The sequence below is a fragment of the Herpailurus yagouaroundi genome, unplaced genomic scaffold, assembly GCF_014898765.1.
Source record: "Herpailurus yagouaroundi ecotype Mexico unplaced genomic scaffold, PumYag 140, whole genome shotgun sequence".
NCBI lineage: Eukaryota > Metazoa > Chordata > Mammalia > Carnivora > Felidae > Herpailurus > Herpailurus yagouaroundi.
In genome coordinates this window covers 51,304,627-51,320,545 of record NW_024412395.1, presented here as the reverse complement: position 1 = coordinate 51,320,545, position 15,919 = coordinate 51,304,627, and the positions used below count along the sequence as shown (strand labels likewise).

The window sequence follows — 15,919 nt, the reverse complement described above, 5'->3', positions numbered from 1 at the left end:
AATAAAATAAAATAAAATAAAATAAAATAAAATAAAATAAAATAAAAATTAAAGAAGAATGAAAAGAAGAATGGCTGAAATGGAGTGAACACATCAAACATATAAAAATTATGAGATCACCAAATAAATAGCCACCACTTACTGGTCACCACTGGAAGTTGCTAGGGCATCAACTCGTATCTTTGAAAATGTATAAATTGGGAAAAATCATGCATTCATCCTGCCAAACTATATTTCAGGGTAACCAAATAGCTGATATGATATGGAAAAGTTTCCCTTTATTAAAAAAACATTCCTAGCTAATAAATCAGAATTGAAGTTTTTTTGTTTTGTTTTTTAAAATCACTATTTTGAAGCACCTAATAAAATACCAGATTTAGGCAAGAATCATCAGGGGTTACAAAAATCACTGGGTAGAAAGCTGATGGAAAACTTTACAATAAATAAAGGGATCAGACTAAGGTTATCTGAATCAATAATCAATTCTCACATAAAAAGACAGGCAATCAGCCTTTGTGTACCTCCATTCAAACTTTTTAACTGCATACAAATCAACAGGATTCTTTATAGGATTTTCTCATTTGGTGCGAATTTTTATGCAATTTTTACAGAGTGTATAATGATAAACCATTGTTTATTTTTAATATATTTCTATGTTTAATAAGGAAAATTTACATATTCATAGAGAATTTTAATCCTATTTTAATACTTAACTATTTTTCAAAAACAGTTTTAATTGACTTTAATCTTTTGATAATACTTACTGTGAATTCATCTCTTCTACTAATTGTGTAAGCTTTCTCCAGGGATTATACTCAGAATCAATGCTATAAAGCCGCATGTGCAAGGCTAATACATGGAACAGTTGATCTAAATAAATTGAAGAAAAAGTAATTAGAAAGTTCACACAATTCTTTCAGAACAAACGTCAAACAAAACTTCTAGCTAATTTGTGTGGAAATATTTCCCATCCTTATAATGATAATTCACCAACTTTAAGTACCGACTATTTTATACTCTCTTTTAAGGTAAACTCTGACATATATCTCTCTAAATAGTATCTTTTGGAATATGGACTATCCTTATGTTCAATCTTAATACAGGAATGGTTTGTTTTCCTCATCTCCTATCACAGACCTACTTTTTCTTGGCTTATGCTGCAGACTTGACAACTTGTACTTCTTACTCTTGTGGTCGCCTCCTTAGTGTTATCTTTGATACCCTACCCTGAGTCCTACTCCACCCACATAAATCACTGTTAGGTGAAATTCTGTTCACTTAGTATCTTTCCCCAAATCCTCATTAGACTGAATTGTGACTTCATCATCTTTTGATTCAATATGAAGAAAAAAACTGAAATAATAATATTATTTAGCAGAACTAATCCAGATGTTTTTATTTCTTCTATCTAAACCATAACAATAATCCATAATTCTTAGCTTTCAACAAACTTTGGTTTAAAAATTTTAAATTATGCAGAAGAAAATCCGAAATTTTGTTTTCATATAAGGCCTTTTTTTTGGTGGTAAAAATAACAAGGAATGGGTTAGAGTATTCTGCCATAAATATTCAAAAACATGTAAATCAAAAGCCATTTTTTAGAAAATCAGATAATACTTTTTGACATATAACTGAATCTAATTCTTAAAACCAGACAGGATGAAAAGCCAAATAACACAAGCATATTGTTGCCACTTAATCTCTAAATTAAAACAATCAAAACTGAACAAGATTTTGTTTCTCTGAGCAACTGACTTAGAAATCAACTAGATTTTAGATTCATTTAAGATCCATCAATATAATTCTTATGGGGGGGGTGCTGTGCAGTAGTAATAGGAATAATAGTAGTTGTTGTCTTGGGAAGCTTTTGTAAGACATAGGAGAGCTGTAAGATGAAAGTAAATGTTCCACTCTGTAGGGCATAAAGAGGAAATGGGAGGTGGGGAACTGAATCTTAACACTCTATACATACCTTTAAGTTTCAATCTGACCTCTCTATAATGATCAGAAGAATATAAATACCTTAACCTGCTTCACTCCTGTCTATAGGTCAATGTATAGTATAAATCCTCTCTTAAAATTTCTTCATCCTATTAATAGCCAACATTAGCTGAGTATTTATTACATGCCAAGCACTCAATTACTTTCACAAAAATTCTACGGTAGGTAATATTGTTACCCCCAGTTTTGAGACCAGTTAAGTTTCCCAAATCTCCAATTTTTCCAGTAACTTTATTCCACTAATAGCATTGACAACAGGGATGTTTTTAGCAGAGAAATAAAATGATGAAGATATATTGGTCATTTTATTTCACTTCAATTACACATAAGAGATTGTTTTTTACCAAGTACATAATTTATAATCTAAAAAGGGTCTAAAACCTAAAAGTGTTTTTTTAAGAAAACACCTAAATTCCTCTAGCAGAAAAATATTAACTCAAATTGCAAAGTGGTGGGTTTTACAATTTTTTTATATAAGTGCTAACTGAATCAAAGGGCTCTTTTTAAAATTTCCTTTCAAGATCAAAGTCAATTATCTTAAAGTTTATCTGATTTAATCAAAAGCATAAGCGTTACAATTTTACTAAGTTATTTTACATTGAAACCATGGCTGGCACAGCAATAATGTTGCAATCCAGGTATTTTCCCAACCTCTACCATTAATTAAAGAAATACAAATGTTGAAGGAAACATTTCCATTTTCTTCTATTCCCTCATTTCTACCAATGAGGAAATTGGCCCAGAGAAAGGAAGAACCCTGCCAGATCACCCTAATACTGGAAAAGCTAAGAATTCAAGATTTGCTACTTCTTTGTTATTTCTAACACAGTTCTCCTTGGGGGTTTACAATTAAAAGAAAAATACAAAATTCCTTTTCTAACACATACACACCCCTTTTCATTCCTATGAAAAACTGATATTGTAACCCTGAGGAATCTTCTAAAGCTATTAATACAATATATAATAATAGTCTTTGGTACTGATTTTAACTAGAGCTGAAGAATATCTAACGAGGTACATCTACCTTTGAAAAACAATGCTAGAAACTGCAGACTTCAGTAGCAAACAGAAAACTGGTCAAATAACAATCAATACCTTTCACTATTCATTGTGTGTTTTCAAAATTTAGTCTGAGGGCTATCAGTAAGAATAAACTCATTTATCAGCAAAATGGACTCTTACACTAAAACACAATGACAGTAGCAAACTTAGGATAAAGAGAAATTATGATCATAATCAACAAGTTAAAAACTGAAAATAATGGGAAAATTTTTCTTAAAGTTAAAATAAGTAATCTCTAGACCCCATATGGGGCTCAAACACACAACCCCAAGATCAAGAGTCACATCTTCCTCTGAGTGACCCAGCCAGGCACCCCAGTGGGAAAACATTTTAAATACCAACTATTTGTATGATACTTTAAAAGCTGAAAAATAATTTTAACAAGAAATCATATTACTAAAATCTTGAATAACAATAGCAAAAAGAATAGATAATGTCTTTTTTGGAATGACATGTTTTAAAGTTATAAAGTTAGACCTACACTTATAAGAGTTTTGGAAATGAGAAACATCATTAAATTTATTTAGATGTGTGCTATCATTTCAACATATGCATAGGAGGCACCACTGTCTAATAGGAGCCAGGAAGTCCTAGATTTTAATCCAAACTCTGTACTGATCACATGTCCTTGGACAAAAGACTTAGTTTTATTATGTGTAAAATGGGAATAATACCACCTTTCTGGCCTGGTATATAGCAATAAAAATAAATAATAGTATATATCTGTAGTGTAGATAGCTGTGCTTATATACATGTATATACATACATAGTTTTCAAGAATAAATTATAAATAATAAGTTTAATATTTATAAACTTGAGAATATTACAACTAAAATTAGAAATCATAATATTACAAACATCAGGTCTCCACATAAAACTACCACTCCACAAAAAATATTTATTTTGGTACTACTTTTGGTAATACTCATCTCTGGTTCTCCCCCAGTTCCTTCTCAGTTACTTTTACGTGTTCTTCCTCTGTTAAACCTAAAAGACAGCCTTCTCCATAAGAAAAGAAAAAGAAGCCCTTCTTAGTTTCCTTTCCCTCTCATTCTGCACATACTACTTCATCAAATTCAACTTCCATGTCTACTTATAAGTTTACAATACACAAATTTCTCTAGCATTTCAATGTTCAACAGCGCCACAAAATCAATATATCCAAAAATGAACTGATTATATAGGTCAATGTTCGTCTGGGCTGCAATGTTCAGTTCCTCTCATAATCCCTATTTGGGGGAATGACATCACTGCCCCTGCAAACATAAAAAAAATAAATAAAAAATAAATAAAAATAAATAAAACACCAAAAACTTGGGGAGTCAAATCCCATGTCCTTGCCCTCCATAGCCAACTGGTTACCAATCCTATTGGTTCTGCCTCCTATGATCCATCCTCTTCTGCTTCACTCCACCGCTATATCATTTCACAAATGGATTACTCAACAGAGTGCTCATTCAGGTTCATTTTGTTTCATTCTCTCCTGATCCCTGTAAACGATAAGTCTATCATATTATCTCATAACTGGTTGGTGAACCACTGAAGGAATAGGTATCGAAAGCCTTTCATGAGCTAAGCCCTATCTTTTATTTAACCTTCTCTCCTCCCTTTCCTTTCCAAGTATTCCCCAATGTGTGTCATATTGTCTTATTCCGTCTCTGCAAGCTCTTCTCTTAGTCTAGAATAGTACCTTTTTGGGCTCCAGGCAAATCGATTTCTCTTTCAAGAGCAAGTTCAAGTGCTCCTCTGTAAAATGTTCTCTAATACCACAACTGAGACAAATGTAATCATCCCCTGCTTTATACATTCTCTATACCTTGAGTTAACTCCATTTTCTCTTCTTATATGGTCCTGTAATTATTTTTCACGTTTTTCTCTATTAATGGTGAGAGCGCTTAGAAAAAGACAACTGTGTCCTTTCTTCTCTGTACTTTTTAGGCTAGCACAGTGCTTGTCACATAATAGGATTTTGTTTAAGTATGCTGAATATTGTATGAATAAATCAACAATCATACAAAAAAACACAGTATGATATAAGCATAAAATTCATGAAGGATTTTTACTCTCCTTTCCTGTTGTAATGACACACTGGCTCAGTAACCAAGACGTATGCCAATTAATCACTCCTAATTTTATTGCCCCAAAGAGACTGACCTTTCAACTCTAACTACTAGCACAATGCTTAACCTACTTGCTCCCACCATCTTCTTCCCTATGTTGGTTACTCTGACAACTCACCTGGGAGAAAAAATTCTATTTTCTCCAATACCTAACCAAATTCTTTGTAATCGTGACAAGTCTAAAGTATTATAATGTGCTTAATCACAATACAGACATGTCCTCACCAAAGCAGAAAACACCCTGAAAGACTGGTTTGTCCTTAACACACACACACACACACACACACACACACACACACACACACACACATCCTATGATTTAATTATAAGAGCTCTCAGCTGGAACAAAAAGGTAAGCTTTAACAATCCCTTCTATCTTTATCAATATTAAAGTAACTAGTAATCTAAAACTGGTAGATTATTTCTTAGTGGAGTTCATGTCATTAAACAAATATGTACTGAAGAGTTGTCCTAAAGACTTTTATAAATTGGTTCCATTTTAAATTGTACCACTGTTAAAATTTACCTAAGGTAAACTTATCTGGGTCTACATTTTGGATCATTCAAGATTTTAGTAGTATCAGTGTAGCTATCACTGATGAAATAATTGTCAATGAAAAAAAATCTCAATTAGTCAAATGACTCTCTGGAAAAAAATCCCAATTTCTCTGTAACTGACCAATCAAAGTGAAGAAATGATTCTGACCAATTTATCCAAGGTGAATGTAACAGGTGTGGGTAAATTCCTCTCATAGTTGAATCAGCTAATCCTGGTTCCTCTACACACCCCTGAGAAATTAGCCATAGAAAGATGGGAGATGGCTCCTCAAATGAAGTCTGGGTACAACTCTAAGAAGAAGGGAAGATTTGCAGCTCTGATTCCCAAGAAACAGGAGATTCATGCCATGGGTGACAGGAGCTGACTCATCTTTCCCCATCCCACTCCCCACCACTCCATTCCCTGCAAGGCAGGGCAGGGAACAGAGTGGCAGTCATGGTAGGAATTTTAGAGGGTTAAGAAAAAAAGTAATAATAATAATAACTTTTTATATATAGACTTCAGTTTTATACATAAACTCTATTTTAGTGTATATGTATATATACATAGCATGTATATATATACTTTCAGTTTTATCTATTACCATCTGATCCTTAAATTAACTGTGACAGACATGTTAGCACAGCTATCATCATCTCCATTTCCACAATAAGGTAGAAAATTAGGTGACTTTCCTAGAGTACAAAAGATAACAAACAGGACTAGAATCCGGATCTTCTAACTCGAATCCAGTGCTCCTTCCAGCACTATATCCTATAAAGGCACATGGAAATTTGGGGGTAAAGTACCAGAGCTTTGCTTACTTAGGGGAGGTTTTATTCCACCATATGAGTCTGGAAAAATGCAGAGGAAAAAAGCTGTCTTTAGTACCCGCCTGCTTTCCATGCTATGTGTTCCTCTACTGCCTCCTGGAGTTCCTATGTCTCCACTCCAGGGCACACTACACCATCATTCTTTGGCCGGTCACCTCAAGTATCACAACATTAGTATTAATTTCATCAAACTGTTTTCCTTCTACTTTTAAGGTTTAGATGACTAGCAGCTTCCCCCTTCACATTTACATCACTGCTTGGAACAATATGGGGAGAGGCACCAATGTGCTTCCAAACGTAGGTAATCATAGGAAAGGTAAAGAAAAAAAGCCGGTTCTTAGGACTCTCAATTTCCTCTTACCAAAAAGGACGTGCTCCATGAATCCCAGTCTAATTTGAACACCTCATTTAAAACTGAGGGGCAGGGGTTCTAATCATACTGCAGAAGAAAGAAGCTGCCCTGCCCTAAGCCTAACAAGGTCTCAGGGCTCCTAAGCCCTGATAGTGGACGTTATTATCTGTGGTACCTAGTTCCTGGAATACACAAATTGGAATACACAAATCATAAATGCAGTAAGGCCTGACTACGCTGCCACAAAGCACAGAACCTTCAGAAAGACCTAAAGAATAAAGCCACTTCTCTTAGCTCTGATTCTCAAGCCCCACTCTTATCCCTCTAATCCAGGTCTCCCAAGACCAACAATGTATTTTGTTCCCAACAGATAAACTATATCAACCTTTGGGAATAAATCCTACTCTGATCTTCTCATCTCCAGGTCAACAGAACATCTGTTAAGTCCTTTAAAAAAATTAAAGGACTTATATATTGAGTTCTTACAACAATCTTCTGGTTGGGTACTATGAACAAGAAGGATTCATGAGGTAAAACAGCTTGTTCCCAAATCATCTGCCTATTTTATTCATAAAGAATAGAATCAGGAGGCAATTTTCACATTTCTATATTAATTTGTACATTTTGACTGTTATGATTTGGTAGCCAAATTTTCCTCTTGTTATGGAATAACAGAAAGAATAGAACAAGAGTTGTGATTCAATCTATTTGTAGAATTCATAATTTTTAAGTCTAAGAATAGACCTTAATAAGCTATAGATATCAGAATTTTACCACTGTTAAAGAATGAGGTCAGACTACTTAGGAGGAATTTTGTAATCTTAACCAACAATATCTTTGTGTAGTCTTACTGTAAGATGAAATTAACATTAAATCATTCTTCCTAATTCATTCTTTGAGCAATCAGAATTATTTCAAGTTGCCTGCACACATTTAAGCTGGATTGCTTTCTATGAATAACAAACACAGGGGCAGTTATTCACCATATGCATCATTTCTTGATGAGATCATATATCAAAATTTAGACTCCCCAGTGAAAATGTCAAAGCAAGGGTTTGCCATAATTTCACCTAACTACAGTTTAATTTTTAATATAAACTGTGGCTTCTTAAATGACAGTAATATAAAGTCTCAGACCCAAAGATATGGAAAGATGTTGTTTACCTAAAGATAAATATTTTTTTTTAATTTTTTTTCAACGTTTTATTTATTTTTGGGACAGAGAGAGACAGAGCATGAACGGGGGAGGGGCAGAGAAAGAGGGAGACACAGAATCGGAAACAGGCTCCAGGCTCTGAGCCATCAGCCCAGAGCCTGATGCGGGGCTCGAACTCACGGACCGCGAGATCGTGACCTGGCTGAAGTCGGACGCTTAACCGACTGCGCCACCCAGGCGCCCCAAGATAAATATTTTTAAAAACTATCCCAAATATTAATAATTTACCAACTGACACCTCCTCCCTTTACTCCTAGCCCAGCCAGTAGTTTCAACAATTTCTACCTAAGAAATACACTAAGATTATCATGGCAAAAAAGTGTTGAAATCCTGTGAACCTCACTGGACTCAGCTCTGTATGTACTTTTGAATCACTTGAATGAAGAAATTAACCAATTTTAATAAAACATTATTCTTAATTACAAGTTATGCCTTCAATTTTTGCATCTGCTTTGTCCTACATCTGCTGCTAATGAAACTGGTGGTACTTATCAGCATATATACCAATTTGCAACAAAAATCCTAAATTCACTCATCTTTTACAGTCTTGTTCAAATGCCACGTCTACCAAAAGCTTCACTGATTTATCATCTAGATATGATCCCAAACCTCCAAATTCCCTAGAACTTTATCCATGTCCCTCTTTAGAACTGAACACTTTCTGGGGCGCCTGGGTGGCTCAGTCGGTTAAGCATCCGACTTCGGCTCAGGTCATGATCTCGCGGTCCGTGAGTTCGAGCCCTGCGTCGGGCTCCGTGCTGACAGCTCAGAGCCTGGAGCCTGTTTCAGATTCTGTGTCTCCCTCTTTCTCTCTGACACTCTCCCATTCATGCTCTGTCTCTCTCTGTCTCAAAAATAAATAGACGTTAAAAAAATTTTTTAAAAATAAAAATTAAAATAAAAAAATAGAATTGAACACTTTCTATCTTATAATTAACTATCTAGACAGTCTTATCTGCTGAATACAAGGTCCTCAATGCCTGACCTTCCACTTGATAAACAGGAGGTCCAGAACTCTGATCCAGAAATCAGGGGCAGAGCTGTATGTGGGAGCTGATGCAGATACCAGGAGTAAGAAGGAACCAGCCAGCAAACTGGTGAAAAATAAAAAGAAAACCAGCTGGTATTCAAAGAAGAAGGAATCAGGACTTGAGAAAATATCTGAAGCAGCGGCCCCAAACAAAAACAGGAATCACAGTGAAAGGTTAACAAAGGAAAACAGGAGACAAAATAATAGGAGTGTTAGCAGGTAGAGCCTGGAAAGATTCCAAGGCAACAGTATTCAGTAAGATGTCCTTAACTAAGCCCATGAGTAAAAGTTCTTAAAGGTTCTGTACCTTTTGGTACAATTAAGGGCAAGGGATATGTCTTACATAACTGAATTTAGAGTCAGAAGAGGTGGGTTCAAGTGCAAGCTCTGATATTTTCCAGTTGTATGACTTGGCAAGGCAATCACTTTGAACTTCAGTTTCCTTTTCTATGAAAAAGAGATAACACCTATTTCACATGGTCATTCTAAAGACTAAATAATTATGTGAAAGTACTTCATAAACTTTAAAACTACAAATGTGAGGTATTATTAAAACACCATAGTACTCTGCTTTGTTAATTAATTTTGCTCATTTTTTACTTCGGAAAATTTCCTAGATACATATGTAGGAATGAACTTTTATTATGATTGGGTACTGGCCATTTTACCTCAATGCTTAAAAATGTTGAATATGTAAGCGTTGAATGGCATTGTTCCACTACAATTTTATTTCTCAACATAAATTTAGCCAGTAATATTTTATACTTTTGTTGTTATGGAAAGAACAATCTTTTCCCCCCTCAACTCCTGCCTGTGTGTGTGTGTGTGTGTGTGTGTGTGTGTCCGTTCATAATTATCTATCAGGCATTTTACAAGCTATTCCAGATGAAATATATTAACTCTTTTCTTGACTAATCTTCAATTTTATCAGGAAGTTGTAATGGAACACCATTCCAAAGTGTAAGTTCCATACCATTTGCTTAATTAGTGAAGCATTTTCTTACTCTTTCCCCAAAATATTACGGGATCAGAAAGACACTTTAAAAATGTGATATTTAAAAAGTTAACAGAGAACAATAAATGGAAATAAGAAAATACTGACTTAAAAGGAGTCTCTAGAGAAAAGACGGAATTTTTGTTTAATAATACTATTAACATTCTACTGGAAAATGAAAAAATGAAATATTTGATCTAAGGTCCTAAGACACACCATCATCTTAAGTTTGAGTTTGAGTTAAGCTTGTGTAAATAACATTTGCAAAACAGTGGGATTTTATACAACATAAAATATATTCTACATTAGGATAAATAATGCATAAGCAACTGAACAATAATAAATCATATGGCAAGTAAAAATAAAAACCATCATGTTGTACAACCTTAATATATACAATTGTATACAATATAATTTGTCAATCATACTTCAAGAAAGCTGGGGGAATGAAGGACTAACATAAATCAGAAGAAGAAAAAGAAAAACCAAAAATAGTATTGATTTTTTATTTAGGATGTTCATGACCTTTTCTTTATTGGCACATTATAATCTCTTATTCATTAAAGGGGAAAATAAAAAGAAAGTGGAGGTAACTATCAATTTAATAATTTAAACTAAAATTAAGGATGATAACTGAAGTGGATGCTGCTAGAATTTTACTACTAGTTTTAAGATTCTGAATAAATTCATTATTTACAAGTCTCTGGATAAATTTAAGTACCTCAGAGGGGAAAAAATGAAGTAGAGCTTTTGAACATAAAACTGAAATTCCTTTACTAGATACTTTCTAATATGACAGTTTCTGGAACACTATTGATGCCAAACATCATTTAAGAATAAATTAATAAGAAAAACTAATCTGAATAAGTGAACTTATAGTTTTTGCTAATTCAAACAGTCCAGAAACTAAAACTCTTATGTATCAACAACTTCTCCTTTAAAACATAATACTAAATCACCTGGTACAGTAGGGTTTAAATACATACAAAAGTCAATAAATACTATTCAGTAACAAATAACTTCCAAAATCTTACATTTCTAGGAATCAAGTGATAACCCAAAACACCAAAATCTAATACAACTAGTAAGAATTTTAAAAGTAACTCAGTTGAAATTTCACATAAATTTGTACCTTTATGTTAAAATTTTCAAGATGTTTTTGATCAGTCCTTTGAAATCATACCAAAATCACATATATGTATATTTTTTACAATAACATGCATATATTTTTGAAACCTATGTGTTGATAATTTTTAATAAACTACTAATATTTTTTAGCATTTAAGAAAACACATTCATTTTTCAAAGAATACATTATATATTTTAAACAATTTTTATTTCCTGTGCTGATGACATTAGGTAACATTTTAACTCCAGTGATTGGGAAAAAATAATTGGCTGTACATGACATTCAGTAACATTACTCCTATTATTCACATTAATTCTCTGACTAAATAGTGATACATCAAAACCATACTCATGAAAAATGTACTTTGACACTTTTCTCAAATTTATCCTTACAAAAAGTAATGAAAAATCATGCTCATTTCATAACATAAAGTATATTCATAAATAAAAGCAAGCATCCACAATTTTATATAGTGTAATGTCCATATCAAAATAGAGTGCAAATGCCTTCATTAACAGCAGCACTGTGTATGACAGAAATCTGTAGGCAACACAAATTAACTTGTAAAAAAATTTTCTTAAATCCAGACAATGTAAAACTTCTTTAAAAGAATTTGTTTGAAGACAATTTTTTACAGCTGAGACATTGTTTTATTTTTGAGCCCCTGTAAATCTGATCTATTGGTATGGCATTTATTTACTAAGTATTCATAGTATAGGAAGAGATAAATATTCATATGATTCTTTAAAGTACAAGATAAACCATTTAAAGCGTATAATCACCATTAAAACTGATTATATGCAACATAAAAAGAATGTGAAAATACATCAAAAGACCACTTTGCCTGCAGAGGCTTTTCAGAAATGACATAATTAAAAATGTTTTTAAAATAAAAATGTTTTTAAATTTAGCACTGTTTACTACTTACTTAAACAAGACCTTTTGCCAGCTGTGCTTGCACCACCTGAACACAAATTGCCTCCCCGATGAATTAATTCAAGTTCCAAATTGGTTCTGTAAGTAAAGCATTAAAATAGAACTCAATTAGGCTGAAGCAATACTTTTTAATTTGTTTTAATGATATGTCTGAATCAACCTAAATAATGAAGTTCTTCAACTTTATTATTTGCCAAAGAATAGTTTATGTAATACCCATAATAATATTTTATCTGATATTTATAAATAAAAAGGGATCTGTAGTTCTGGACCCTGGCTACCTGAATGCCACAACAAGATAGATCTGAGTAGCAAATGAAAATTGAAAGAAAGAGAAAGAAAGAAAGAAAGAAAGAAAGAAAGAAAGAAAGAAAGAAAGAGTTTATCTATATTTATATGTTCATATTTATAATCTGCAAAACTGCACACATCACGATGTAATTGCGGCAAAATCCCAAATGTTGTCAAGTACTAAAAACTAGGCCTTAAGGAAAACAACAGCAACACATTTCATAAACCTGCACATGAATGTGATGAAGGAGTTTGTACCCAACTGTCAGCCACTGAATAGGTGGTTACTGTCATATAAAACACAAGGGCATACCAACTTTTCTATCGGAGAAACGGTTATCACTCACTGGAGCTTAGATAGTATCTAGAATTCAATATTAAAATCACTAACATCAGCTATGAACAACACATATATAATTAACAACAGTCTCTTCTATGGACTTCTAAAATCACAGTTTTATAAAGTGCATTGTATAACTACTGACACTGCTAAACATTGAAAATGTTCATATAGATCTGCAATTATTATATATTTAGCAATTATTAGCTTACAGAATAATAGTTAAACTGACATTTCAAAAATCAAATTGTTTACTCAAAAACAAGAAAATAAAATAGCCAGTGAATTTTGCCAGAATAATAAATGAAAATCTGAGTGATAAAATGTGTGTATTTTTATTTCAACAGTACTAATAAACTTAAACACACCTTTATTTGTCACAACTAAAATTGAATAAATTTATATCCAAGATATGCATTTGACACTAATAGTGAGATATCCCCATCTCAAAAAAAAAAAAAAAAAAAAAAGGTAAAATTTCAAGCTTACTCTGTAAATGAATTCAAGGAAGAGTATTATCCTATTTTACTTAAAACAAAACAGTTTGAACTGGTTTGGGTTGTATTTTAAAGACAGAATGTTGTGAAACATTATTTTCATATATGTACATATAAATGCAAACTGTTAAATTCATATTCCTAAGTCTGTACATTTGCCACCCATTTCTAAAGGAATGCTTTAATCCTCTCTACTGGGGTGGGGGAAAAGCAATTTAACATTGATAATGTTCCTGCTCAGAGCTCCATCTGGTTGCTGCTGATAAGGGCATCTGTGTGACAAGGGAATTTTCCACCCTTCAGGCGATTTGCATTGCTCACTGAACTTCTAAAAACCTACCAGCAAGGAAGCAGGGACAAGGATTTCATATTAGTGGACAGAAAGCGAGCGGAGACCAGCATGTGTTCCTTCATCAAGGGAATATAAATGAGATCAATATATTTTGTTTTCACAAATCTTCTGTTGCCTAATCTGTAGAAAAAAATTAATGGCTATATTCTCTTATAAAAACTAAGATTTCCTAGATTGTACTTTTAAAAGAGCTAACCAGAAACATGATCAATTCTTACAAACGAATGTCAGAACCAGAATGTCAACTTTTATTTCAGCACAGTTTGCAAAAATATTCATTAAAATATAAGTAAAAGAACAGAATTCAATCATCAAATAAAATACTTTAAAGGATGACAAACATGTTACCAGGAAGTTGATTTTAAAGACTACTTGAAAGAAAACTACTAAATGTAATTAATCATTTCAGATTATGGTTGGAAAATCTCCTGAACAACATTCCTCTGACATTAAAAAAAAAAAAAAAAAAAAAAAAAAAAGCCACACACACACACACACACACACACACACACACACACACACAGCCCCACCTACCCAAAACATTAGTATCATGTAATAATCTAGGACTTTAAAAATCAATATGTAAGAGACCCTAACCCTCAGCTTTTCCTTATTTCATTTACATCAAAACTGGTCCTTTAATTTAACACTTGCTAGAGAAAAGAACATACAAACATGTCATGTGCCCCATGTTTGATTTTCCCTCACTGTTGAAAATCCCAACACGATATTCTATTTCTGCCCTCCTGAATGGATGACATAAAGATTGTTCTCAGAGAAAAGCAGATTCTACTTTCTATATTTCTAGCACACATCCATTAGTTTGGAAAGAAAAAAATGAATTAAAATATCTCTGTATCTGAAACAATAGTGAGAAAGATTGCTTCAAGCCTACCTTGGTGTCCACCTACATATACCACATAAAAACTCCAACTATGCTCCAGCTTCTTTTTGCATGACCAACGTCTGCTTTCCAAACTTCCATCCTCCTCCACCCTCCTTTGGCACTAATTTCAATTTTTAAAGCAATAATTTGAAAAACAAATGTGCACACACATGCACATTTGTACACATGCACACACAGAGACACTCAAACACACACTGGTATAGTGTGGGTTCAAGGCCTGAGCCTACCCCTTACTGGTTGAACAAGTGACTCAATTTCTCAGAAAAAAAAATACCTTCATCCATACCATAGCTTATATTATACAAGACTCAGCTCAAGCTCTACCTCCTTCAGGAGTCAGGGAGAACTAATTCCTTTTTCTTGGGACAGGAAAGAAGCATTTCCATATACTTTATATTTCAATTTGTTCATCTTCCCTTCTCAAGTTCTACAGCACTTTTTCAATATGATATTTTTTAAACAAACTGTATTGTTTTATACAGATTGATATATATTCATTCTGTCTCTCCAACCACATTGTAAATTCCTGGAGAGCAGGGATCATTTCAGATAAAGCTTCTAAATCCCTGATGGTACACAGCAAAATGCTCAAAAACACCTTAGGAACTGGCAACCTCTTTGTTTTGGTATATAACCAACGATAAAAGTCTCTTATCCCTGTAGTTTATTCTCTTTCTTTTGCTGACCCTTCCTTCTATTTCCTTAAATCCAGCAGTGAAACAGAAAAAAAAGGGGAGGGGTGGTTATTATCAAATAAATTTTGGTTTTAAAATGGATAATATGGTATTTTAGCAAGCATTCGTTTTATTTTGAACATAATTCGTTGATAAAGTTTAAAATCATGCAACTAATGTGTAAAGCAAGGTGCACTCACTCTATGGAGCAGTTTGCCCACTGTGACTTAAAGATGTCTCTCCATCTACATCTCAGCTACTCATGTTTCATCTTTCCATTTCCATGTTTCTTGCTATATATATACAGGCTAAATACTACTCACCAATACTTCTAGGCTATGTGTAACTTGAGTCCAAAATCCTTGGAAAAATCTATTACTAAAATTAGTGTCATTTATTGTTTCAATAAAGAAATAATGAATTGGTATTTAAGTGAAGAAAGCTTTCTTCCCCAAATTAACTTTCCATAATCCATCTGAATGACTGACATTTGCAACAGACCATTTTTTGGAAATACAATAAAACTTGAATATAGTAATTCTGATTAATTTTAATGTAACAGAAAGATATTATTCCAACAATTTCTTCTCTACTGCCCTCAAAAAAATCCTCCAAGGCTGCTTTACCATGCAAATAAAATGAAAAAC

General features: G+C 33.2%; 1 protein-coding gene across 6 annotated transcripts in view; it reads right to left on the bottom strand.

The window, feature by feature from the left end:
• UBR3 (ubiquitin protein ligase E3 component n-recognin 3) overlaps window positions 1-15,919 on the bottom strand; it is a 244,688-nt gene that overhangs the window by 56,879 nt on the left and 171,890 nt on the right. For 4 of the 6 annotated variants that reach the window (XM_040475340.1, XM_040475341.1, XM_040475343.1 and 1 more), the window contains 2 exons: window positions 12,204-12,289; window positions 765-870 (listed from right to left, as the gene is read on the bottom strand). In XM_040475340.1, coding sequence (XP_040331274.1) covers window positions 765-870; window positions 12,204-12,289 — 192 coding nt within the window. Of the gene's footprint in view, window positions 1-759; window positions 871-9,495; window positions 9,600-12,203; window positions 12,290-15,919 lie in introns of those variants that run through there. The other 2 variants (XR_005790352.1, XM_040475345.1) reach the window with 2 other exon arrangements.